The following is a 23594-nucleotide window of genomic DNA, read 5'->3' as shown; positions in this document are numbered from 1 at the left end:
CCAAGGGGGATGCAGCGTCGGGGTGGGGGGGACTGGCTGGCTTGGGGTGATCCGGCCCTGGGGGGGGGGGAGGGGGGGGGTGGGGGGGGGTGGGGCCCGGGGCCAAGCTGGGGTTCAAACCCGCTGCCGCAGCCCCAGGCTGAGGCCTGACGCGCTCAGCACATGGCGGAGGGTTTTTGGGGCGCTGGCCCTTTAAGGGGCAGGGCGGGCGAGACGCTCGGCAGCCCCGCCCTCTGCCCCGGAAGTGGAAGCTGCCGCGGTCACGGCGGGCGGAAGGCGGAAGTGGCGAGAGACGGGGACCCGGGGGGGCAAGGGGGGGGGGGGGAAACCCCCCCCCCCGGGCACCGGGAGCAGGTGAGTTCCCCTCCCCCCACCTGGGGGGCAGCCCCCCCCGGGCCTGCCCCTGCCCCCCCCGGGCTGAGCCTCCGTTTCACGGCGGTACCCGGGGGGGGTCGCGGCCCCCAGCTCCCGCCCGGGGGGGGGGCAGACGCGGGCGCTGCCCAGGGGCACGTGGGGGGCGCGGGGGGGTCCCGGAGGCCTCGTGTCAGAGAAGTGGGGGCGATGCCCCCCCAGTGCTGAGGGGGGGCGGGGGGGCGCTGGGTCTGTCTGACCCCCGGCAGCGGGGCGGGGCCGGGTCCCGCGTGGTCCTGGGAGCCAAGCCCCGGCTAGTGCTCTGACCACTGCTCCGTCCTGCCTCTTCGCCTCCCCCCCCCCCCCCCGAGGGGCCGGGCTTAGGGCTTTTCGCTGCAGCTGGTGACGCGGGAAACTGAGGCAGGAGGCAGGGGAAGCGGCTGGAGCCCGATGCTGGGGCGAGCGGCTCGCTAGGAACGGGCTGGGACCGAGCTGCCGCCCCCCCAGGGGACGAGGCCGTGGCAGACGTGAGAGGCGCGTGAGTCCATAGTCCAGATCTGGGCCGGGATTTCAGGGCCGTTGACCGGGTTAAATCCGAGCGAGGAGCTAGAGCTTGTTCTGGGTGAGCGGGGGCCCGCTGAGACTCTGCCATGCCGTGTGGGCTCTTCCTAATCCGCAGTCAAGTGACGGCACTTTACTATCTGTTCTCCCCACAGGCTTTGTAGTGACACCTGTCGGGCGAAGGAACAGCCTCCCAGAGGGTCACTTCGGATTCCTGGAGCCTGGGCAGGAAACCTGGTGACTTAAGCGATGGCCAGTGGATTTCTCTTCAAGTGCTGGTGAAAGCTGCGTGCGAGGAAGTTCTGTACGGCCACGGCTAGCACGTGTGTCAGCTTCCCACGACTGCTGTGGGGTGAGAGGGGAGTTCGCTGGCACTTGTGGGGGTAGAGTTTTGAGAGCTGAATACCTGGGATCCGGACTACGACCGTCTGCCGATCTCAGTGGCTCTTCCGCAAGCAGCTATTGGGTGGTTGCTGCTGTCTACGAATGAGTTGAGGTGGGGAAAGCTCTGTCTCTCCTTCCAGGGGCCCCCAGTCCGCTCTGCTCTCAGTGCGTCAGAAGGTAGGTCCAGTCGCCTGGACTGTGGGTCCGAGAATGAGCCTCGGAGACCACTCTCGATTCCCGGCCAGGGCTAGCCTTCGAGCCCTCACGCTACATATCTTGGCCTTGAGCCGGGTTTTGACGCCTTTGATTTTTATTTTATTTTTTTTTAATTTGCAGGATAAAGGCTACAAAATGACAGCTGTAACTTAGCCCTTGCTGCTCCAGGGCGGCTTTGGGGTGAGGCAGTGGAGAAGCAGCTGTCTGGAGGAGGAGGGATGTGTGAAGCCAAACCGACTAGTTCCTGCTGCTGGAGTGGCGAGCTTTCTGAGGACAGGGGTGCACCAGGGGCCAGCCCTTGTGTGGATAACAGACCCTTGTTCTCAAATTTTGGGGATCCGGGAAGCACTGGGCCTAGCGGCTGCCACTTCTTCCAAGAATGCTGCAGTCCTGAAGGCCCCGAGCGTACGTCTCCGAGCCAGAGCTGGCCGAAACAACTCCACGGAGCCACCGAAGGTTTGGAACCCATGGAGGTTCATGGGCCAGCTGCTGCTGGGACATTGCTAGCTGAGCCAGCAGCCGAGAGGCTAGGGAAGGTGGAGGAGGCCGCCCGTTCTCCCCATCAGGGCTTTCCAGAAGGCGGCGGGCAGAGGCCGGCCTGCACCGCAGGGGAGGGTGTTGGTTGGAATGGAAGCTGCGACCGAGTACCGACGGGGTTGCTCGAAGAGGAAGGCTTGCACTTTACTGAGTCCAATGTTCCTGGCTCCTGTCTGTCCAGTTACGAACGTTCCTGTAGTTGTCGGGGGGAGAGTTTGGATCTCTCCAGGACTTATTTGGAAAAGGGGAACTGTTCGTGTAGCATCACCTGCCAGCGCTGGGCTTCGGAGTCCCCTGGAGCTGAGGACGAAGCCTTTGCTCCTGATTCAGCCCCATCGCTGCAGGGCCAGGAGCAAGACGAGGAAGATGACGGAGTGTCCAAGGCCAGTGAGGACCCTTCGGACTCTGGCAGGGCGCTCGGCGGCAGGAAGAATGGGAGACGCCAGAGGCACCGCTCTGGCACGAAGGACAAGGAGGAGGGGAAGGAGAATGCCAAGCGGGAGGGTAGATCTGCGCCGGCTGGCGGGAAGCACAAGCAGGCCAGGAAGAGGAGCCATGCGGACCGGCGGCGCCACCTAAAAGCGGAGGTCCCCAGGCAGCTGGAAGAGCTGGCCTGGGTCTGCGTCTCCTGTTTCAAGAAGCTCATCAAACTGGTGCTGGTCATCACCCACGAGTGTGGCGAATACGTGGAAGCTGGTGGGAGGCTCCTCTACTCCTGCTGTCAGCTCGACGCCTGGGACCTGGCCTCAGCCCAAGGCAGCATGAGGACGTGGAGCCAGCGGGCCAGGAGCAGCTCGGGGAAGGCGGCCCGGTGGCTGGGCTCTGGGGGGAACCGGCTGTGGGGGCTGCTCAAGATGCTGGGTGCCCTGCTCTTCCTGGTGCTCATGCTTCTCCTGGGCAGCCTGCGTCTGTGCTGGCGAGTCTCCAAGTCCCTGCTCCTTGCTGGGGCAGCTAAGCTGGGCAGAACCAGCAGCGTGGCCCGGCTCCTCTCGCTCCTGGATGCGCCCCTCCTCCGCAGAACGTGGGCTCTCGTCACCGAAACCAGGACTTGCAAGTACGTGGCGCACGTGCTGCAGAAGTGGAGAGGGCTGCTTGGGGTAGCCAAAGGGCTAAGGACCGATGGGCTGGGAGAGGCTGTGGCTGGCCCTGATCCCGGCCCAGGGGGGCGCTACCAGCCCAGCCAGGAGGTGGCACGGCTGCTGGCCCTGGCCGACGTACCTGAGGAAGAGCTGAACCCCTTTCAGGTACTGGGGCTGGAGGTGACTGCTTCAGACACGGAGCTGAAGAAGGCCTATCGGCAGCTGGCTGTGCTGGTGAGTGTGCCCTGGTGTGGCGGGGGACGGACGGACATCGCACCCAGCCCCATGGCACCCGAGCACCTGCGGGGCATGAGGCAGGAACTCCATTCGAGCTGCATTGCCCTCTTATGGGGGGAGAGTGAGTCACTCTTCTCTAGCCTCTCCCCACTGAGGCTCAATATGCCTACCCCCCGCCCCCATATTACAGATGAGTAAACTGAGACCCACACAGTTCGGGTGACTTGGCCAAAGGCCACGTAACGTGTCTGTTTCAGAGCTGTGGTGAGACCCAGATTCCTTCCTGTGAATCCCTTGCTTTGGCGGGTCCACCGCAAGGCCTCGCCAGTGGCGTGGGGATCTGTGTTAATCGCTGGCAGCACCAGCAGCAGCTCCTGAGTTAAGCTTGTGCTGAGACTGGCACGGGCTGCAGGGCCGAGCAGCTGACTGACTCTAGTGCCCGGTGCTGCCTGGTATCTCAGCAGGGGACGCTGGGATTTCCACGTCCTTTATAAAGTGAAAATTCTGCTTGACATTTTGCCCCATGTGCTTCCTGTTTTCCTGGGCTCTTCTAAAGAGTCACAGCCCGGGGCAGCCTTCACGTGCTTCCCGGCCCCAAGGGGATCCGCCTCCTCTTGCAATTCTGTCTCCTCCACTGTGCCCCTTGTTTGGAGGAACCACTCAGCGCCATCAGCTGTCCTCTGACTGTCCCGGCTGGGGTGAGGAGGGACTGGCAGAACCAGCTGAGCTCTAAGGAGACGTGGGGACCTGTCGGGGGGCAGGTGGAGCCTGGCGATTGCAACCTGCAGGCCAGGGCAGCAGCACCTTGGGGTGCTCTCCGAGCCCTGACACCTCGGGGTGGTGGTGGCCTGTCCTGACGCAGCTTGGTCAGTTGGAGTCGCCATGCAAGCACCATGGAGTCGCGGTGGGGGCCGCGCTGGGAGCGCTTGATGGCTTTGAGGCTCCCCTTGGTGCTGGCCATCCCTTCTGCCCCAGCTCATCAGCTGGGCACCCCCTTTTTGTGCTGGCCGGGATGGGGAGCCCTCCTGCCTTTGCTGCCTGAGAAGGAAGGCGAGGAGCTGCCAGGCAGGGGTCAGGACCCCAGAAGCGGCTGAGGCGCCCCAGCTTAGTAGCCTGGCCCCAGCCAGACCAGAGTGGACTGGTTGGCCTCGTCTGAGGACATGTAGCACCCCCTCCTTCTCCCCCCCCCCCGGCCCATCTGGCTGTGCTGCCCTGCCCCTGGAGGGGGCTCCATCCCGGCCAGACCCCTCGCCCCAGACGAGGTTCGCGCCAAAGGTGTTCTTAGGTTTCCGTGTCTTGCTTTGCAGGTTCACCCTGACAAGAACAAGCATCCGCGGGCGGAGGAAGCCTTCAAGGTGCTGCGAGCCGCCTGGGACATCGTGAGCAACCCGGAGAAGAGGAAGGAGTACGAGATGTGAGTGGGGGGCCCCTTCCTGCCGCCCAAGGCAGGCCAGGCGAGGGATGGAGGGGCGCCTGTGGTCGCTGGTGGCGGGTTAGAGAACATGGCCTCCTCCGTCCCACCTCTGTGTGCTCGAGGGACGGGCGACAGGGAGGAAAGTGGGCTGGGATCTTGGGCTGTGCTAATCAGTCCCACCGTGACTTGCCGATCTGAGCTGCCCACCAAAGTCGGTGCTCTGGCTTCAGGCCTGCCCTGGGACTTCTGCTTCTCCAGCTGACTGGGGGAGCAAGGATGGCGCCTTCAGACGGGTGTCTTGAGTGGGACCGGTCCTCTTCCAGTACTTGCCACTGCGAGACGTTGCTTTCAGGCCCGAGGGTGGGTGAACCTCCTGTGCTCTGCTGGGAGGACACAGCCAGGAATTTCTGAGCGAGGCACTAAGGGCTTTTGATGAGCTGTTGGTCATGAGAGCAAAGGCAGAGCACAAGGGGGTTTGACCGAGAAACCTCCTGTACTTAAATCCCCTTTAGAAGTCGCTCTTAGACAGACTCCGGTCCCCTGTCAGAAAACTGGCATGTGGGAATTTCAGGCGTCCGATTATAAGTGAAATCTCTCCGGCTCTTCTTCTCTTCTCAGCTGTGATCAGTGTTACGGTCGGGCCCAGTGGCCCAGGTCAGGGTGTGGGCGCTGTTGTGCTAGGAGCTGTACAAATGTGTCCTACAGACAGTCCCTGTCCTAGAGCGCTTACTGCCTGGGTTAGCAAGGAGCCGCCACAGGTGACAGGAGCAAATGGGTGGGGAGGAACGGAGGACTTACCATGCTCGAAGCACCTTGGCGCACAGGCTGGTGCGAGTGGTGCAGTGCGGCGTCAGACCCAGGCTGATGGAACAAAGCGGAGGCTATCCAGGCCTGGCTGCCCGGCCCGGCGGCCTCCCAAGTGCTGATCTAGTGCCGGGCTTCTGCCACCACGTCTCGGCCAGCGATGGCCTGGGGAAGAGGTAAGGATGTGTGCCCCCACACTGGCTGCAGCAAGACCCTCGTGCAAAGCCGGCCCTGCTGCCGACAAGGGCTGAGCCCAGCAGGGAAGGGCGTGGGCTGACTGCTGGGTGCAGAGGCTGTGCTGTGTCAGTCCCCCCTGTGGGCTCCCTGCCTGGGGCGTGACTCAGCCCCGTGCCGTTGTGATTGCAGCAAGCGGATGGCGGAGAGCGAGCTGACCAAATCCATGAATGAGTTTCTCACTAAGCTGCGGGAAGACCTGAAAGAGGCCATGAACACCATGATGTGCAGCAGTGCCAGGGGAAGCACAAGTAGGGTCTGGCCTTCGGTGACTGCTTTAACCTCTTGCTTGCGGGCCTGGTGCCCTGCCTCCTCCTGGGGCACGGAGCGTTACCCCTCCATGGGGCCTGGGGCTCAGGAGCGGGCCTGGCCCTGCCTGGGGGCCGGAATGGATCAGCCAGATGATCCTGCAGCTGGTGGGCTCGTGTCCTGGCTTTCCCAGTTAGCTGCGCTTCTTCCTTCAGCACAAGTGTTCTCTGGTGCGGGTTGGCCCAGAGCATTCTGGGAATTTGGGGAGCTGTGGGAGGGAGGATGTGTCCCTCTGGGACGTGACATGGCAAAGCTGGCCCCGCTCTACCGGCGTTTGAAAATCGCCCTGCTGCTCTAGGAGGTTCGAGATGGACCGAGATCCGCTCAGCGCTCGCTACTGCGCGGAGTGCGGCAAGCTGCACCCTGCCGAGGAGGGAGACTTCTGGGCCGAATCGAGCATGCTGGGGCTGAAAATCACCTACTTCGCCCTGATGGACGGGAAAGTCTATGACATCACAGGTAGGGGGCGTCTGTGGGGCCAGGACCTGCTGCCTGACTAGACCGTGAAACTGCCCAGTTGTTTGCCAGCCCCCTGAATAGCAGTTACCCCAGGCTGATTAACCTGTGTTTAAACCTTCCTCTGCTCCCGACGGGTCAGGGCCTAGCACGCCTCCCCCTCGGGATCCCTAGCCCAGCTGGAGAGGAGAACGCCAGCCCTTGGTGGGGGTGCAGCTGCCTCCTGCTTTCCCTGAGCGTGTCATTACTCCTGCGCTCCGGAGGCTGGGAGGGGTGATGGCAGCGGTTGCTTCCCGCCGGCTGATGGTGTGTCCTGCCTGTCTGTCTGCAGAGTGGGCCGGCTGCCAGCGGGTTGGAATCTCGCCCGACACCCACCGCGTCCCGTATCACATATCGTTTGGAGCGAGGAGCTCTGGTTCAGGTGGACGCCAGAGGTGGGTACTGGATGCAGTTCTGGTTCCTTCGTGCTCTCGCCTTGGTCTGAGGGGGTGTGGATGGGTCCAATCCCAGACTTGAGCACTTCTGGGGGAGCTGTGGCTAGCCATGAGTTACCTCTGGCATCCCCCATCAGCGGCCCGAAGGGAGCTGAATACGCCTCCTAGATGGGGTCAGCAAAGCTTCCCCCCCCCTTTCCTAATCGTGCTAGTGCTGGGCCCTGGAACAGTGCCCCCTTGTGGCAGAATACTGCGCTGCGGCTTTAAACCATGCGGACTGAGGACAGGTTATTCTGCACAGATAAAACTCCCCCTTTCTGTGGCTGTTGGAGGACACCCCCCCCCCCCCCCCCCCCGGTCTTCACAGACTTGTTTAAACCAACGCTGGCCAGCGATCCGTCCTCTTTCGCTGTCCTGTCTCTAGCTGCCTGGAGTTCCAGCTGCCTCCCCCACTGGGTGGAATGGTCACGGGAGTGCAGTGATCCCCGTGCCAAGTGCCATCCAATGCTTCTGAAGTTAAGTCACTGAGCCCCTGGCAGGATCGGGCCCCTTAGCCTCACCTCTCCCTCGCTGTGTGGCTGCTCTCCCTGGCGAGGAGACCGGGAGTGGCCTGCCTTGAGAGTCCCTGACCGAGCTGGGAATAGAACCCAGGAGCCCCTGCCAACCACTTAGACCCCTGAGGTGGGGACAGAACCCAGGAGTCCTGAGTGCCGACCCCCCGGCTCTAACCCACTAGCCCTTGCAAACCTCCCTTGGCTGGCCGTAGAACCTAGGTATCCTGACTCCCTGATTTAACCACTAGACCCCACTGATCTGCCTCTCGACACCCAACTGCATGTGTAAGGGCCGTCTCTCGTTTCCCTCAGAACCGCCTCTGAAGGCAGCCCTACCTCGGCTGCAGACCTGCAGGACTTCTTCAACCGCGTATTTCAGGGGACCCCAGGGCAGATGCCCAATGGGGGCTTCTTCAGCCCACCCCAACCCCCTCAGGCAGCAGCTCCTTCTGCTCCAGCCCCGAAGACAGAGAGTGCAGCCCCGAAAGGGGACTCGAAGCAGAAAAGGCGGAAGAAAGTGCGCCGGCCCTTCCAGCGCTGAGGAGCAGCGTGGCCGGTGGGGGCAGCTTTGAACTTGGCCTGGCAGGAGGCCACAAGCACTGGCAGGAGACGAAGCTCCGGTGGATGTTCCAGCAGGCAGCTGGGTGCGTCCCAGGCGCTAGGTCGGACACTAAAGGGCTCTTTACAAGAAGAAGAATCTATTTTTTTTTTCTTTAGATATTTAAAAGCAACCAGGCGTTCGGGGAATTTCCGGCTGACGCCGTTAACTTCTAGCGTAAAGAACCAGCCCCAGTGATACCAAAGAACTCCAGCGGGGGGTGCCCTGCAGGATCCCTGGAGACACCAGCCCACTGTATGAGGAAGGGTCTCTCTGCTGGGGTGGGGGAAGCTGGACAGAGCCATGGAATCTCTTCAGGGTTACTTTAAAAATCAGGGGATGTTTCATTTCCATGAAGGCCCCACCTGGGATCCATTGGGAGGCAGCCATGTCCCTTCCATCCCCCTGCCTCCCCTTCTCATGGGCAGCTCCCATTGAAGTCTGTGTCTCGCAGCCCTCCGAGAGCTGGGGGAGCTGTAATCCCTCAGACACAGCGACTGAGCCGCATCCCGTAGAACTGAGTTGCGATTTGGCCTCCTAAAGCTTCTGCAGCAGATCGGATTGACCCCGCCCGTCCCCGCAACTCCTCACCCTAGAAGAGCCATGCCGAGCGTTAACCCTCCGGTGCTGGAGGGCAGCTTGCCCAGCTCACAGCTGCCTGGAGAATGCTTCCAGGGAGCAGCCTGGCCTTGGCCCTGGGAGCCCAGACTGAGTCCCTTGTCTAACTCTTGCAGAGCGTTCTCCATACCTGCTGCTGTAGCCAGTGCATCTGTCTGCGCTCTCAGCGGAGCGGGTGGGGAAGCCTTTTTCCCCAGAGATGAAATGAGGCGGGGGGGTGCTCCCTTCCCACTGCGCTGGTAGCACAGGCTGGCCCCTAGCTTCATGCTTATCCCCCCCCAATCTGATTTTTGTTGCTGATTTCCCCTCGGCCCTGATTCCCAGCCGTGGGTAGCTTTCCTGCCAGCTGGGCTCTGCTACAGGCCTGAGATGCGGGACAGCAGTTCCTCAGCAGGTTTCTCTGGGAGCTCAGGTGTGAGATGTTGTCTTCACAAGTCTCCTGATCTGTGCAGCCCGTATTGAATTTACTATTCACAGGGATGTTGGCCGGTGCCAGCCGCTCGCACACAGGGGGGCCAGACTTTCCAAAGGAGCAAGGTCAAGTTTGTAAGCCCAGCCCCAACCTGGTCTGCTTCCACTGGGCCCTGCCAGCTCCTGGCAGTTAGACGGGTCTGTAACTGTCCAGCCTCTCCCTGAAGGATTGGTCTTGGGTTTTAACAGCTGGTTCCTCTTTGTACATATCTCTCTTATGTGCATACCCCTTGCGATAGATATAGCTCAGTCCCCGAGAGCAGATGGGGGAGTGCTTCCCCCCCCTTCCCAGGGCAGCGTCACTCAATTCCGTGTATTACACCTCGGCTTTCTGTTGGCACTTTCTGTAACCTCCTTAGGTTTGCTCTGCCGGTCGCTAACACGCACCCAGCTCAGAGAGCTGCTGCTGAAATACTTTGACCCCAGGTGCAGTAAAGCTGATTTTTAAGTTGTGCCAGGAAGTAACTCCTTTTACTTGTCAGGTTGTTTTGGCATTCCACTGCTAAATTTCCAAAACGAAGTGGATTTAGGGTAGGGTCTACACAAACAATTGTGTGGGTGTGAGCAGAAAGCTCTGCTTTAGGATTAAACGGGTGAGTGTATATTGAACAATTCCCTCTGCCCCTGCAAAATAAACCCCAGGAGGATTACGAGTTCTCTTCATACCCACCTTATGTCCAGACCCCACTGTGCAGGTGTGAAAAAGGGGGACATCACTAGCAGGAGGCCTGGCCCCCGCTAAAGCTGGATTTTGGGCTAGTGGAAGAAGTACCTCAGGACATCCTGAATCTTTGTTGGTGCTGCCTTTGTCTGTGAACTAAGGCCTGGCCTGGCTGCCCTGGACAGGAGGGGTGAGGTCAGGTATTTCCTCATCACCCTCCTTCTAATGACCAGACAAAGCTCTTTAAAACAAACCCTCCCAGCTCAGCCTTCCTCTAGCTTTGTTACGTGAGCCTCTGTTCCTTAGGTGAAGGGTGTGACGGGAACCGCTTAGCTGGCTTCTCGTCAGCCTGTTTCTCCCCTAGGTGTCACTTACCTGCAAACCCGGATTCCTCTTCCCAGCGTGAACTGTGGGCAGCAGGACTGAACCCTGCGGGGAGCAGGGCTGTAGAGCTCTTTGCCTCTGGCTACTTGGTTCTAAGGGCAGCTGAGCTGGGAGTGAGTCTCCGCATCGGATGGCTAGTGGGGGGGGGGGGGGGCCTTATGTGAAATGAATCAAGGGTCTTTAGCTGGTTCCTTGCAGACGTGCACCCCTGTCCCTAAAAATTCCAGCTACAGTGGGTGCAAATGTGGGGTCCTCTGAGAGGGCAGCAGGATTGTATGCAGCACCGCAGGGTCTGACCGGACCCCTGAGGAGGTGCAAGCTGTGCTCCCTCTGAGGCGGCGGGGGTGGGGGCAGCTTGGACTGTTTCTGCCAGGCCTTTACCTGGTCTGCGAGAGGCGGCCCACATCTGGCACCCTATCCCCTCGCTCCTGGGCTCAGTTTACCTTGAACTGAGCAGGCAGCCGTTAGCTCTAGGGTTGAAGTTGGTGGGAGGAGGAAGCAGTGTTTTAACACGAGGCCAATCACAGTCACTGGTGCATAATGGATGAATGGACAATGTAAAGCCGTGCGTCCTAGTGATCTAATCATAAGGGAGCTAATCATAAGAACGGCCATACTGGGTCAGACCAATGGTCCCGCTAGCCCAGTGTCCTGGCTTCAGATAGTGGCAGGTGTCAAGTGCTTCTGAGGGAGTGAACAGAACAGGGCAATCATTGAGAGATCCAGCCTGTCTTCCACTTCCAGCATCTGGCAGTCAGAGGTTTAAGGACACCCAGACCACGGGGCTGTGTCTCTGCCCATCTTGGCTAACAGCCATTGATGGACGTCTCCCCTGTGAACTTAACTAATTCTTTTTTTGAACCCAGTTATAGTTTTGGCCTTCACCACATCCCCTGGCAAGGAGTTCCACAAGTTGACTGTGCATTGTGGGATCCATTGTTGGTTTTAAACTTGCTGCCTATTCATTTCATTAGGTGATGCTTGGTTGGTTTGTTATGAGAAAGGGTAAATAACACTTCCCCAGTCATTTTCTTCACACCATTCATGACTTTATCAACCTGTCATATTCCCCCCTCCCCCCATCTCTTTTCCAAGCTGAGCTGTCCCAGTCGTTTTTAATCTCTCCTCACCTGGAAGCTCTTCCCAATGGAGCTCCACCTTGAACTCTCCCACATGGAGAACCAGGGCTGCTGGGGATTTGCGCTCTCTAGTTCTCAGCTGCAAAGGACACCTTGGCTGGTAGTGCCTCGGTGACCCCAAAATGTGCATTAAGGGGCCTTGGAAATATACCAGGAGGGCACAACTCCTCCAGTAATGTTCTAGCTGCCATCACATGGGGCAGGAAATGAGGCAGCTCCAGAATGGTGATGTCCTCTTGGCCTGTATGCTCGTGGCTTCTTGTTGGCTCCTCTTGGGCAGCTGTCATAACCACCTTGCTGCTCTTTACCCCTTCATGTTTAAGGGGGAGTCTGTCTACTGCTGGGCTGCCAGCCTCCTTCGCTTGTCTTTTCATCATGAGCAAGTACAGCAGCGCTTGCCTTTGGCAGATGCCAGAGCCTCTCTTTCGCTGGGGCCTCCCTTACACTGAAAGCCACAGGCTCCCCGGCTTTGTGCCGAGCATGCCCAGGAGAGCAGCCACGCCCCAGGACCCCTCCCTGGTCTCACCTGCCAGCTTGCTCTGTTCTTTTCTCCCCTGAGCTTGCGTGGCCTCTGTGGCTCTGCTGCCAGGGCTGCCTAACTCCATTCACAGCGGGGGAGCCAGAAACTGAGTTACAGGCATGTTCCCTCTCCCCTGCCTCCGAGCACCTGGCCGGGTGCCTCCGCAGCTTCTCGGCGCTACTGGAGCTTTGGGGAAGCGGATCGGCTGGAAGCGCATCTGCTTGGGCTGCTGCGGGGCAGAGCTGCCTTAAGATGCTTAAATACGTTTTGCAAAAAAATAAGTCTTGGACAATCAATCACTCTGCCTGACCTGTATTGCCATGTGAGTGTTTGATGTCGGGCGTAGGCACGGTTCATCCCCTGTGTCTTGAGGACGGAGCACGGAGGTTTTTAAGATGATTGTGTAATTCTTTCTTATCACTTTTGTTAAATTAAAATATGATTTGAAGAAGCCTCTCTCTTCTGCGGAACGAGCAGTGGGTTGTGGGATCCACTCCACATCCTCTCCCCTGAGTGAATATCTTCTGTTCTTTACCGTCACCCCTGGCTGATTCCTCTAAGCCTAGAACCCCCTTGCAAGAACACCACTGTTGTCTCTAAAACGTCTTTATTACGGTAGAAGTTTATAAAACACAAGGATGGGGAGGATGCACAGACTGGCCATCTCCCCCCAGCTGGGCAGCAGTTCTCCCCTCTCGCAGTTACATGAGCGGTAGACAGCTGACAGGGTAGCTCATGTGACACTTAGACCCCCTCCCTCCTCACAGTTCTCTCCACCCAAACAAAAGATAAAGCCCAAATACCGATGATTATTAGGGAGAGTAACTTAATCCCCTTGCAAAATAATCCCTCCAAGTGGCTCAAGCAGTGGGCTAGTTCACGGGACAGCACCTTCACGCTGGGTTCGTTACTCCTTGTTGGGATGGGCCCCCTCTTCCCTCGCAGCCGGCTGGGCAGCGCTGACTTAGTATTTGTTGATGCCAAAGACACGCACGCCATGGAACTGGGGCAGCTTGGGGAGGAGGACGCTGAGGAGGGACGTCGTGTTGATTATAAAATGTGCAGGGTCGTATTTGGTATAAAAGCTGGTGAGGAGGTAACTGGAAGAGAGACAGAGGCAGGGTTAGTTCTGTGGCCATCCAGTCCCCGGCTGGGGTGACGGCACGTGAAAGCTATTTCTGAGGCTGGATTGACAGCAGAGGTGGTCATGCAAACATCCCAGCCAATGACCCTCATGCAGAACTATTTCCCCGGCAGAGTTCAGTCACCAGAGCCCATGCTGCTCAGGGCACAAGCCTTCAAGGACTAGCCTGATGCCCACTGGTTTGTTTCAGGCCCGAGAGCTTGTGCCTCAGAGGGCAGCCACCTTGCCAAGGCATGCAGGGCTCTGGCCAGTTCCATTGAAAAGCGACATATTCTCTAGCCAAGGTGGCTTTCCCTGCGTAGGGGAAGGCCCAGCGTAGGCTAGTGCCCAGTATGGCTCCACGCAGACTACAGCAAACCCACCTTCTCCCTGAGCCACTCCAGCTGAAGCTGGAGCCTGGCATAATGTGCTTCTAGTCTCCCTGGGCTACGCAGGGGCACTGCAGTGAGCCCCACTGAATGCCTGGGAGCTGCAGCTCTGGGCAGGTTTGAAGCACTGCTACCATAGGCCCCCTGCAGAGCAGGCAGGTCCTGGAAATGAAACCCCACTGACAGCTCTACAGCTGACCTGCCACAGCAGGAGCGGACACTCACAGAACGACTGGAGAGATGCTGAGGAACTTGCGGGAGGAGGTGCACTGCGTCCCATAGTCGATCTGCTCCCAGTGCGTGAGCAGGCGATCCTTGCCCTGGTCCGGCGTCTCAAACGGGGTCCCTTTCACAGTGTGAAGAAACCAGTACATCACCTGCAATTCCCAGCGTGAGAAGGGAGGATGTAAGGATAGGGCCTGGGTCCTTATGCTGTTGTATCATTAACACAATGGGGGGGAGGACACACAGCTAGAGCGCAGTGAAGCTGTGGAACTCATTGTTGGGGAGGCCAGAGTCAAAGACCGCGTCTGGGTTTAGGAAAGGGCTGGCTGGGCAGGTAAGTTCTCCCTAGGTAAAGTGACTTGCCTAAGAGAGTGGCAGCTGGAAACAGAACTCAGGAGTTCTTGCTCCTAAACTAGGAAAAGGATAACGACATGTCATGTGTCAGGCCACAGCTGATCATCAGCGGGGGTCAGGACAGTACTTCCTCTATCACCTTAAGCTTTCCCAAATACAGCACCCTCTATAGCTACATCTCTCTGAGTGCTGACCCAGCAGGGAGGGACTGGGCCTCATCCCAGCTCCGCCAGGGCCCAAGGAGCCGAGGTGAATCCTGCTCTTTCTAGCAGTGCAGGAAAAGGAGCCGGGAGGCTGAGATTTGACTCACCAGGTTGTGTATAACATTAGTGAGGGTCCAGACCACGGGAATGCTGAAGAACGGGATGCTGAGGAGAATGATATGGAGAACTCCCACCGAGATTACGTAGGCCAGCCAGATGCCACGGCTGTTCAGCACCCGTGTGTTGGGATTCACCTCGCTGTGGGCCACCCCGACGTTCATCCTGAATGAGAGACGGGGTGTAGGAGATGAGTCCGTTACTCATCTGAGACGACGAGGTTTTCTGATTCCGCCATGTGCCTGACGCCATCCTTCCTTGGGATCATGGCTTTCGGCACATGCCCATTCCAGGTTTCTTTCTAATACTTTGTCCTTCTGCAACATCTTGCAGCCAAGAGTCCCCAGATGCTTTATAAACATTAATGCATGAATCATCACAGCCCCCAGGCGGGTTGGTAAGGTCTCTGTATCCCCATCTTACGGGCAGAACATCAAGTCACAGAGAGGGGAAACGACCGCCCCCACAGCCACAAACTGAGGTAGCGGCAATGAGCAGCGGGACCCAGGCATAGCTGCCTCCTCTAGCCACTCCTTGCCCGGAGCTGGGGAATAGAACCCAGGCATCCTGACTCCCAGCCCCCTCCCCTCATCCCCCACTCTCATCCACTGGATGGCACTTGTTAGTGATTCTGGAAATCCCGCAAGCAAAGCTGAAATTGCAGGGACCCTATGAGTTGCTTTTGCTCTGTAATTCAGGTTTTAGTTTCTCCCCATCTTTATGGCCCCACCCCCCAATACCTACAGCTCATCCTGCATCCCATATGTCTCCCTCCACCTCTCAGCCCTTCTATGGCCGCGTCACCCCTTCCAGTAGAATACCACCACCACCTAGCTCTTTAAATCTCACTTTTCCTCAGTGGATCTCAAAGCTCTTTACAAAGGAGGGCAGTATCATGCTCTCCATTCTACCCATGGGGAAACTGAGGCACAGAGCGAGGCAATGACTCGCTCAAGGTCACCGAGCAGGCCAAGGGGAGAGCCGGGAACAGAACCCAGGTCTCCTGAGCCAGCGCGCCAGCCGCTAGTACCTCTATAGGGGCCCCGCCCACCACGAGCCGCCCCGCCCCCTGCAGAACGCCCCGCCCCCATCGGTGCCCCGCCCACCACTAACCGCCCCGCCCCCATCAGTGCCCCGCCCACCGCCCCGCCCCCATCGGTGCTCCGCCCACCGCAAACCGCCCCGCCCCCATCAGTGCCCCGCCCACCGCAGACCGCCCCGCCCCCATCGGAGCCCCGCCCCCTACATAGCCCCCCGCCGGCAGGCCCCTATAGCTGCTCCTCCCCCCCTTCCTTCCCCCTTCAGAGCCCTCGGGCCCCTATAACCGACCCCCCCCCCGCCTCACCCACCTGGCGGCGGGTGCGGAACCTCCACACCGCTGCCCCGGCTCGTCTCCAGGAAGTGGCCCTGCCTGCGCCCCACCCCCGCTGCCGTCCGCTATTGGCTGCCCACCTCCGTCCCTTGCGCACCTATTGGCCCGCGTCGCCGTCGCTCAGCTCTGTCCCCGCCCCTCCCTCTGTGGCTACCCAATAGGAAGCCGCAGGGCCGGGTGCCGCTGGGCCAGTAGGAAGGCGCGATATTGAGGGGCGGGTTGAGCGCCCGCTCAGGAAGAGCGCGGCTCATTGGGCGGCGGGCGCTCGGGGTGGGCGGGGCCAGGCGGGAGGAGCGACCTGAGGAGGCGACAAGATGGCGGCGGAGACCGTGGAGCTCCACAAGCTGAAGGTAACGGAGCGGGGCGCGCGCCGCGGGGCCCCGCCTCCCTCCCTCCCCCTCAGAGCGGGCGGGGCCTGGCCCCCGCTCCCCCCTCCCCGGGGCAGCCGCGGAGCCTGACCCCCGCCTGCGCCCGAGGCCGAGACCCCCCCGGGCCGCCCGCGCCTCGCCGCCTCCGAGCCTCAGCCCCCGCCAGCAGCACGTGCGTGGCCCGGCCCCGGCCCCGGCCCCGGGGCCTTCCTCCGCCCCCTGGGCTGCGCGGTGGGCGAGCGCGGGAGGCCGGCGCGACCGGCGGGGGCTGCCCCCAAGCGCCTTCCTGCCCGTGGGGACGCGCTGTGACCCCCCCCCCCCGGTGCTAGTGAAATAAGGTGCTCGGGAGAGAGTCACAAAACCCTGGGCAGGGCGGCCACTTCCAATACTGCGGAGAAACCCCCCCCTTCCCCCCCGGGCAGAGGGGGGAGCTGCCGTCCCTGGCTGCCTCCTCCCCAGAGTAGGGGGTTCCCAGAGGATATTGGGCCTTCAAAAGTGGCACATCCTTTAGTTTGTGGCGGTGATGCTGTTGCTTTCACACCCTAGTGCGAACAATGCTCTAAAACTGCTTAAATGGGCCTTACTGTGACTGAAGCAAAAGAGTGAGGATAGGACCTGACTACAGGGTAGCCAAATATCAATCCTTGCACACACCAGGTACAGCGATTAACCTACCCAGAATCATCAGCATTCTCTAGAGGACATTCTCAGCATGTCCTCTAGTCTTTGTCTCAATAAGAAATCTCACCAAACCTGTATGAGGCTAATGAAGAAGCATGTCAGAATTCTACAGGGGAAGAAACTTCGCTAGCAAGATGTTTGACCGTAATATAATCTTGGGAGGATTGTGATTGAAGCCTGTATTTAGGACTCTTAAAATTAGCCTGGGCAGAACACTAGAAAGAGTTCATTAGGGGATAATCTTGAATTTATCCAGTCCATTTGCCTGGGCCCATCTAATGGCTCTTTTGTCTCTAACTTCTGTGGTTTCAATAACATGACTATAGTGTCATACAGAAGGACCTTTCATCTTAATGTCTTTGAAACAGTTACATAGAGAGGCACATATTTTTATTTATTAGATGGGGGGGGGAACCGATCACAGGGAGATGAACTGACTTGTCCAAGGCATCAATAAATCATTGGCACGATTGAGAGTAGTTTCAAGAAATCCTGACCCCCTGCCCCTGCTCTAACCACTAGAACACACTCCTCTCAAATCCCAGCAGTCGTGACTTCCAGTCCCTGGACACTAGGTATCATCTCTATGCTCTTATCTTCAGAATTTTCAATTGACCATTATGATGACACTAATGATAGCAAGTAGCGATTGGAAGTTCTTCATATCTTGAGTATTTTGGGGTGAGTAGGCAGGTTTAATTATACTTAAGGAGTGTGACTAGAGATTGTTCTATAGTAACAATGTAATTTTTCTGCTGTTTTTGTCCAATGCGGGATGTAATGTCTGCAGCTACGTTTCTGTTCCAGTCCCCAGAGCAACTCAGAATCTGCAGGATGTAAAGCAGTTCTCAGGGGAGCACAGATTCAGACCCTACGTTAATAATACATCTTTTGTCCTTCTCAAGCTCTTTTTGTCCAAGGATTGTGAAGTGCCTGTCTACCTCAGAGGGCTTGAGGCATTTGACAAATGGGAGAAATGGAAGCACCAAGAGAATGACAGAAATTGTGATGGAGAAATTCTAGTAGATTATCTGACTCCCTTCTAGTGCAGCACTGCTCCCTTCTAGTACATTTTCTGTGGAATCCTAGATATCAGGGGTAAAGTAAAATCAAGGCTACACAAAGGGAGCCTATGAAAAAGCTGGAAAGAACCCACTCATTGACTCCTGGTCCCCTCCCCAGCTCTAACCACTAGACTTATTGCCTTTTCTTTTGTCAGTGCCAATGCCCTTGGTTTATCTGGTCTGCTCATTATTTGCTTGTTTTGATCCTTTTGCTTTGGCGGTGTTTCTCCTGTTCTTTGCAAACTTGAATGAATGAAGTATGCTAATGGGAAGTCTCTTCTGGTACGCAGCTTGCTGAACTGAAACAAGAATGTCTCGCCCGTGGCCTGGAGGTGAAAGGAAACAAACAGGATCTCATAAACAGACTCCAGGCCTACCTTGATGAACACGGTGGGTAATATGTTGCGCTGGAGCAAGCTTTGCAGTTCGAGGGTCCCCTCTAGCAAGGTCGACTCAGGGTCCAGCTGTGGCCTTTTTTTTTTAACAGGAATTTTGAACTCCCCCTAATTGGTTCCTTTTTATAGATTCTAGCTGTTGTGAACAGTCCCCATTACATGGGCTTGCTGTGAGACTCTTACAATAAGAGCTGTCCTGTGGCAGTAGCCTCTGAGAATCTCCCTGATGAGACAGTCCTCAGAATTTTCTTGGTGATAGGAACACCTGATGAATTGGGCCTCATGTGACGCTCCCATCCAAGTCTATGTATGGAGAGTGACTGTAATATTGAGTAATTCAAGGTGTATTCTTTTCTTCTTTGATCCCTATTCCCACCCCCCTAAAAAAAACAAATTTATGAAGTGTCTATGTAAACATTTTGTGTAACACAGGCCACAGAGCTTCTCCAAAACAATTCCTAGATTATATGCTTACATATTGTGGTAAGATGTAAGAACCTTAATAGAATCTTTACAACATTCACTTACTTATTAGTGTGGAGAACATCAGCCTTCTAGGAGTTAATCTCTCACTAATCTGTGGATTTTTTAAAATTCTTTTAGCTGAAGAAGAAGCAAATGAAGAAGATGTTTTGGGAGAAGAAACAGAGGTAAATCCTATTACTGTGAGCAGATTATCATACTGTCAATCTATTTGTAGGTGTAGCTGTGTACCAGTTTGCCTGATGTCAATGTACAGATTAATTACTCTATATCATGTCAATCACTGTTGCAATCATGGGGAACTCCATTGTGAATGAACTGTAGTGTATTTGACATTGTTACTAATGGGGTTTCTTGGGGACTGCATAATCTTGGTATGTGGCTTACATTACAGAATTGGACTCTTTTAATAGTAACCCTAAGTATGAAGTATCAGAGGGGTAGTCATGTTAGTCTGAATCTGTAAAAAGTATGAAGTAAACTGAGTTAGTTTTTAGGCCTCACTCACTGAAGAGCAACTTACGAATGTAGACTTTTGTTTTTTTGTTACGAAACTGCATTCAAAACCAAAACAATGTAAAACTTTAGAGCCTGCAAATCCACTCGGTCCTACTTCTTGTTCAGCCAATCGCTAAGAGAAACAAGTTTGTTTACACTTACGGGAGATAATGCTGCCCATGTCACCCAAAAGTGAGAACAGACGTTTGGATGGCACTTTTGTAGCTGGCATTGCAAGGTACGGTATTTACGTGCCATATATGCTAAACATTTCCATGCTGATGACGCTTGTTAAATAATGTGTTAATTAAATTTGTGACTGAACTCCTTGAGGGAGAATTGTATGTCTCCTGCTTTGCTTTTTACCTGCATTCTGCCAGATATTTCATGTTATAGTTGTCTCGGATGATGACCCAGCACATGTTGTTCATTTTAAGAACACTTTCACTGCAGATTTGACAAAATGCAAAGAAGGGACCAATGTGAGATTTCTAAAGATAACTACAGCACTTGACCTAAGATTTAAGAATCTGAAGTGCCTTCCAAAATCTGATTGGGATGGGGTGTGGAGCATGCTTTCAGAAGTCTTAAAAGAGCAGCACTGCGATGCGGAAATGACAGAACCTGAACCACCAAAAAAGAAAATCACCCTTCTGCTGGTGGCATCTGACTCTCATGATGAAAATGAATATGCATTGGTCTGCACTGTTTTGGATCGTTATTGAGCAGAACCCATCATCATCATGGACGCATGTCCTCTGGAATGGTGGTTGAAGCATGAAGAGGCATATGAATATTTAGTGCATCTGGCAACGCCGGCTACAACAGTGCCATGCAAATGCCTGTTCTCACTTTCAGGTGACGTAAACAAGAAGTGGACCGCATTATCTCCTGCAAATGTAAACAAACTTGTTTGTCTGAGAGATTGGCTGAACAAGAAGTAGGACTGAGTGGACTTGTAGGCTCTAAAGGTTTCCGTTTTATTTTTGAATGCAGTTATTTTTTGTACATAATTCTACATAATTCTTAGTCTCTTTCTGCCTGCCTGCCTTCCTTCATCAGGAGGAGTCTTAAAGTACATTAGACTGGGTACATAGGTTCACTCTTGGGCCTCTTAACCTTTAGAGAGACTCTTTCCTCAGGTGTTACTAGGGGCAGCTGATACGTTGCAGCTGACAGCCCTCTGGTTTAAAATCAGAGAGGTTAATTTTCTCCTTGGTTTGCCAGAGTCCGAGATGGTTGACTTTCAGTAAATGTTGCAAAGCCTGTCTCTTTTTCCAGGGACTGGGTGGAAAGGGAAAGTGAGATCTGATGTGCAGAGATTCAGGGGGAGAAGGGTGCACTGACTGGGGACATTGTCTCCATTTGAATTCTATATGTAATGTGGAAAAACTTGTTTCCAAGAACCTAGAGCTCTGGGTAGATGTTTTTAAGCCATCCAAATCTGTAAATGTTGACAGTGTTCCCCTCCAATGCCTCTTCCTTCCATTCAGTTGACTGGAGTATTAACCTAACCCACTTTCTCAACTAATTGAATTGCAGGAAGAAGAACAGAAACCGGTAGAGCCTCCTGCTAAAGAGGAAGAACCTCCTGAAAAATCAGCTGATGTGTATGTTTCTGGGGAATGCATGGCTGTTACTGAGGGGGGTATGTCTGGGTGTGGAAACAGTAGCACTGTATGAGCACTCACTAGTTCCATAGTACCTGCTTCAAAGGAGTTGAAATCTACAAAGACAAGTATCATAGGGGTGTGTGTGTGTGTGTGGAGGGGGCCTAGTGGAATAAACATCAGGTGTGCAATACCTTGGACTGCCTGGAATCACAGGTTCCCATCCCAGCAGGGTAGGCTCTGCCCTTCATTCATCCCTGGCAGATAAACTGACTTCCAAGCAGTTTAGTCTGTAGATCTTTTGGAGGAAACTTTGAAAAGCAAGGCTCTATCTGCCCTGTGTGGTCACCAAACATCCCTGACACCTTCTGAGAGAGCAGAATTCTGGCCTGGTGTCCTTGGCCTCACCTTGCTGTTGGACTGGCTACTGTGGTCCACCTCCGAGGCAGCTGCATTTCAGGGGAGCTGTGTATAGTTTGTTAAGGATTTGGGGATGAAAGATACTATAGAAATGTGAAATATTCATCTGATTTCCAGTCAGTTGGCCTAGTTGGCCTCTTCCTTCTCTTGTGACAGTGTCTATGCTGTATATTTCCCATTCGCTCAGGTGACCCGCAGTGACATGGAGTCGGATGGAAGAGGATGAGACTAGTAAATTAGTCTCCTCGCTTTTGCATCATGCCAGCAAGTCACAGCACAGGATGTCTTTCCATGCTTTTTTCCTTTCATTGTGGTTCCTAAGCATTTGTTTCTGTAGCTCTGAGTTGAGTTTCATTATTAATCCACAGACAGTTGTTTGCTGGATGCTGGGGGGGTGATTTAGCAGTTACTGCAGATATAGAATGCACAGGGTTTAGTGCCAGAAGGGAAATAGGAAATTAGCCTGCGGTTTTGGTTTTTGTTTGGCTCTGCGAAGATGCATCATGTGCAAAGAGAAGACCCTCTTTCAGATGAACTGAATGGTGGCGTATCAGAGGGGTAGCCATGTTAGTCTGGATCTGTAAACAGTAAGAGTCCTGTGACACCTTATAGACTATAGACTAAAGCATGAGCTTTCGTGGGTGAATACCCACTTCGTCAGACACATGTGAATGGTGGACGTTAAATCCCAGTGCATTACTGGTAGCAAATCCCTGCAACACTGGCGATGCTTTTCTCTGCAAAGCCCTTTGCTGCTAACCCTCACCACTCCTTGGCAGGCAAGGAAGTATTTATCCCTCTTATTTCTGTCAGATGGAAAACTGGGGAGCAGAGAGGTAAAGTGGCTTGTCCAGGACCACAACAGGAGTCATTGTCCCTGCTTCGATTGGCATTCAGGACTTTTCCTCCCAGTCCTCTGTGTAGCCCTCACCTCTGGCTACAGGAGGGTGTTTCCAGCATGTGTTTTGCTGTCCTCCATTGCCAGTTACTGTGTTCAAGTAGTCAACATGAGCTTGTTAATGTTACCCTCTTGACATTCAATCCCGTGCTGTGGGTCAGAACAAAGCCTCACTTAAGCCATCAGGATAGCACATAAGCGGTGCATAGGCCTGGTCCTGGCCCTCTGCGTAAGTGTGAATTTCACCTTAATTGCCTACATTCATGCTCCCGCCTGGGCTGTTGGGAGTACCTGAAGGAAGCTGCAGCAGTGGGAATGAAGAGCTCTTTAGAGCATTGAAATGAGACTATAGCGCAGTACATTGGCTTGTGGGCGCATGTGAGTAATATACTTCAGACGAAACCATGTTCTGGGCCCCTTCATCTCAGCTGTAGACACTGGCCCAGCTGTAAGTTAAAGGTCTTGTAAGGAGAAAGGGACAATTCCTCGTGTCCCAACCCACATCCCCCCATAACCATAAATCAGGTTCTAATGTCCTTGGCTGCCTGGGAGCTCTGGCTGAGTGTGTCATAGCTGCGTATTTGCCTGCATGATTGCCGCCTTACCAGTACTTAAATTGTTACTATGAAAGAGAGGAGAGAGAACCAAACTCTCTGATGTACAACAGTCTGCGAAGGAGATAGAACTGCTTCAAGCTCATTTCAGTTCAGTACTTAATTTTGGACAGCAGGGGGCGTCCTTTATCTGCGTCCCAAACAAGCAGCTCCTGTGGAGGCTGGAGAGTAACAAGTCCTGGTTCCTGTTCAGAATTGCTTCCTGTGCAAGTGTAATTAAACCATTACTACCTTTCAGGGCATAAAATGGGAAAACTGGCCAGGAATCTGGAACAAAGGCAGCACATTTCTCTAAATGGGAGACCTTAATGAGGCTGGTTATGACCCACTGGTTTATGGGAGTTGTTTGGGGGGAGGAGGATGCTGTTTCTTTTACCCTGGGAACTTCCGAACTTTCTTTTCCTCCTTTGTTTTCTCCCTCAAACCTCAGCCCTATTTTCAGAGCATAAACTTTGGAGCACGCCCACTCCATTATATTTGTGTTTGGTCTTCACTGTAGCCAACTGTGCATTGTTAAAGAAGCGTGCATTTGAAATATCGCCAGAGCTGAGGAAGCTGGTGCTGACCTGGTGAAAGTAACCGGTGGCCGTGCCGTGAACTAGAACAGAGCAATCCTTTGTAAAGGAATAAAGCTCTACAGGGCACATGGTCCAGGCTTTGGGCTTCTGGTGGGAGCTGAACATTACTGTTGAGAGCCTCTGGGAAATAGCGATAGGTTATTCTTGGGTGTGTGGAACATGTGTGATACTTTGCATTTCTGTATCACCTTTCAAGCAAGCTTCTCAGAGTGCTGTGTGCACGCTGGTTAATCCTCACCTC

General features: G+C 55.3%; 3 protein-coding genes across 4 annotated transcripts in view; 2 read left to right on the top strand and 1 right to left on the bottom strand.

Annotated features, from left to right (window-relative positions):
- The first annotated feature begins 293 nt into the window (after positions 1-293).
- On the top strand, positions 294-9710 carry DNAJC14 (DnaJ heat shock protein family (Hsp40) member C14). The gene is given in 9 exon segments (XM_034792931.1): positions 294-354; positions 1068-1235; positions 1633-3362; positions 4673-4779; positions 5950-6047; positions 6050-6068; positions 6425-6585; positions 6914-7016; positions 7883-9710. Coding segments are annotated over 7 exon segments (2349 nt in total). The 5' UTR covers positions 294-354; positions 1068-1235; positions 1633-1730; the 3' UTR covers positions 8112-9710.
- A 2841-nt stretch (positions 9711-12551) lies between these two features.
- ORMDL2 (ORMDL sphingolipid biosynthesis regulator 2) lies at positions 12552-15811 on the bottom strand. Its single transcript, XM_034792932.1, has 4 exons — positions 15722-15811; positions 14363-14537; positions 13699-13850; positions 12552-13061 (listed from the first exon to the last, which is right to left on the bottom strand). Exons 2-4 carry the CDS (start codon positions 14534-14536, stop codon positions 12926-12928), a joined length of 462 nt encoding a protein of 153 aa, XP_034648823.1. The 5' UTR covers position 14537; positions 15722-15811; the 3' UTR covers positions 12552-12925.
- Positions 15812-16006: 195 nt separating this feature from the next.
- SARNP (SAP domain containing ribonucleoprotein) overlaps positions 16007-23594 on the top strand; it is a 47775-nt gene continuing 40187 nt past the window's right edge. For both annotated transcript variants that reach the window (XM_034792930.1, XM_034792929.1), the window contains exons 1-4: positions 16007-16094; positions 18148-18247; positions 18856-18902; positions 20776-20843. In XM_034792930.1, coding sequence (XP_034648821.1) covers positions 16059-16094; positions 18148-18247; positions 18856-18902; positions 20776-20843 — 251 coding nt within the window. In that variant the 5' untranslated portion in view covers positions 16007-16058. The remainder of the gene's footprint in view (positions 16095-18147; positions 18248-18855; positions 18903-20775; positions 20844-23594) is intronic.

Source organism: Trachemys scripta, chromosome 16, assembly GCF_013100865.1.
Source record: "Trachemys scripta elegans isolate TJP31775 chromosome 16, CAS_Tse_1.0, whole genome shotgun sequence".
Classification (NCBI taxonomy): Eukaryota; Metazoa; Chordata; order Testudines; family Emydidae; genus Trachemys; species Trachemys scripta.
The sequence above is the reverse complement of the archived record's forward strand: the minus strand, read 5'-3'. Positions and strand labels throughout refer to the sequence as shown.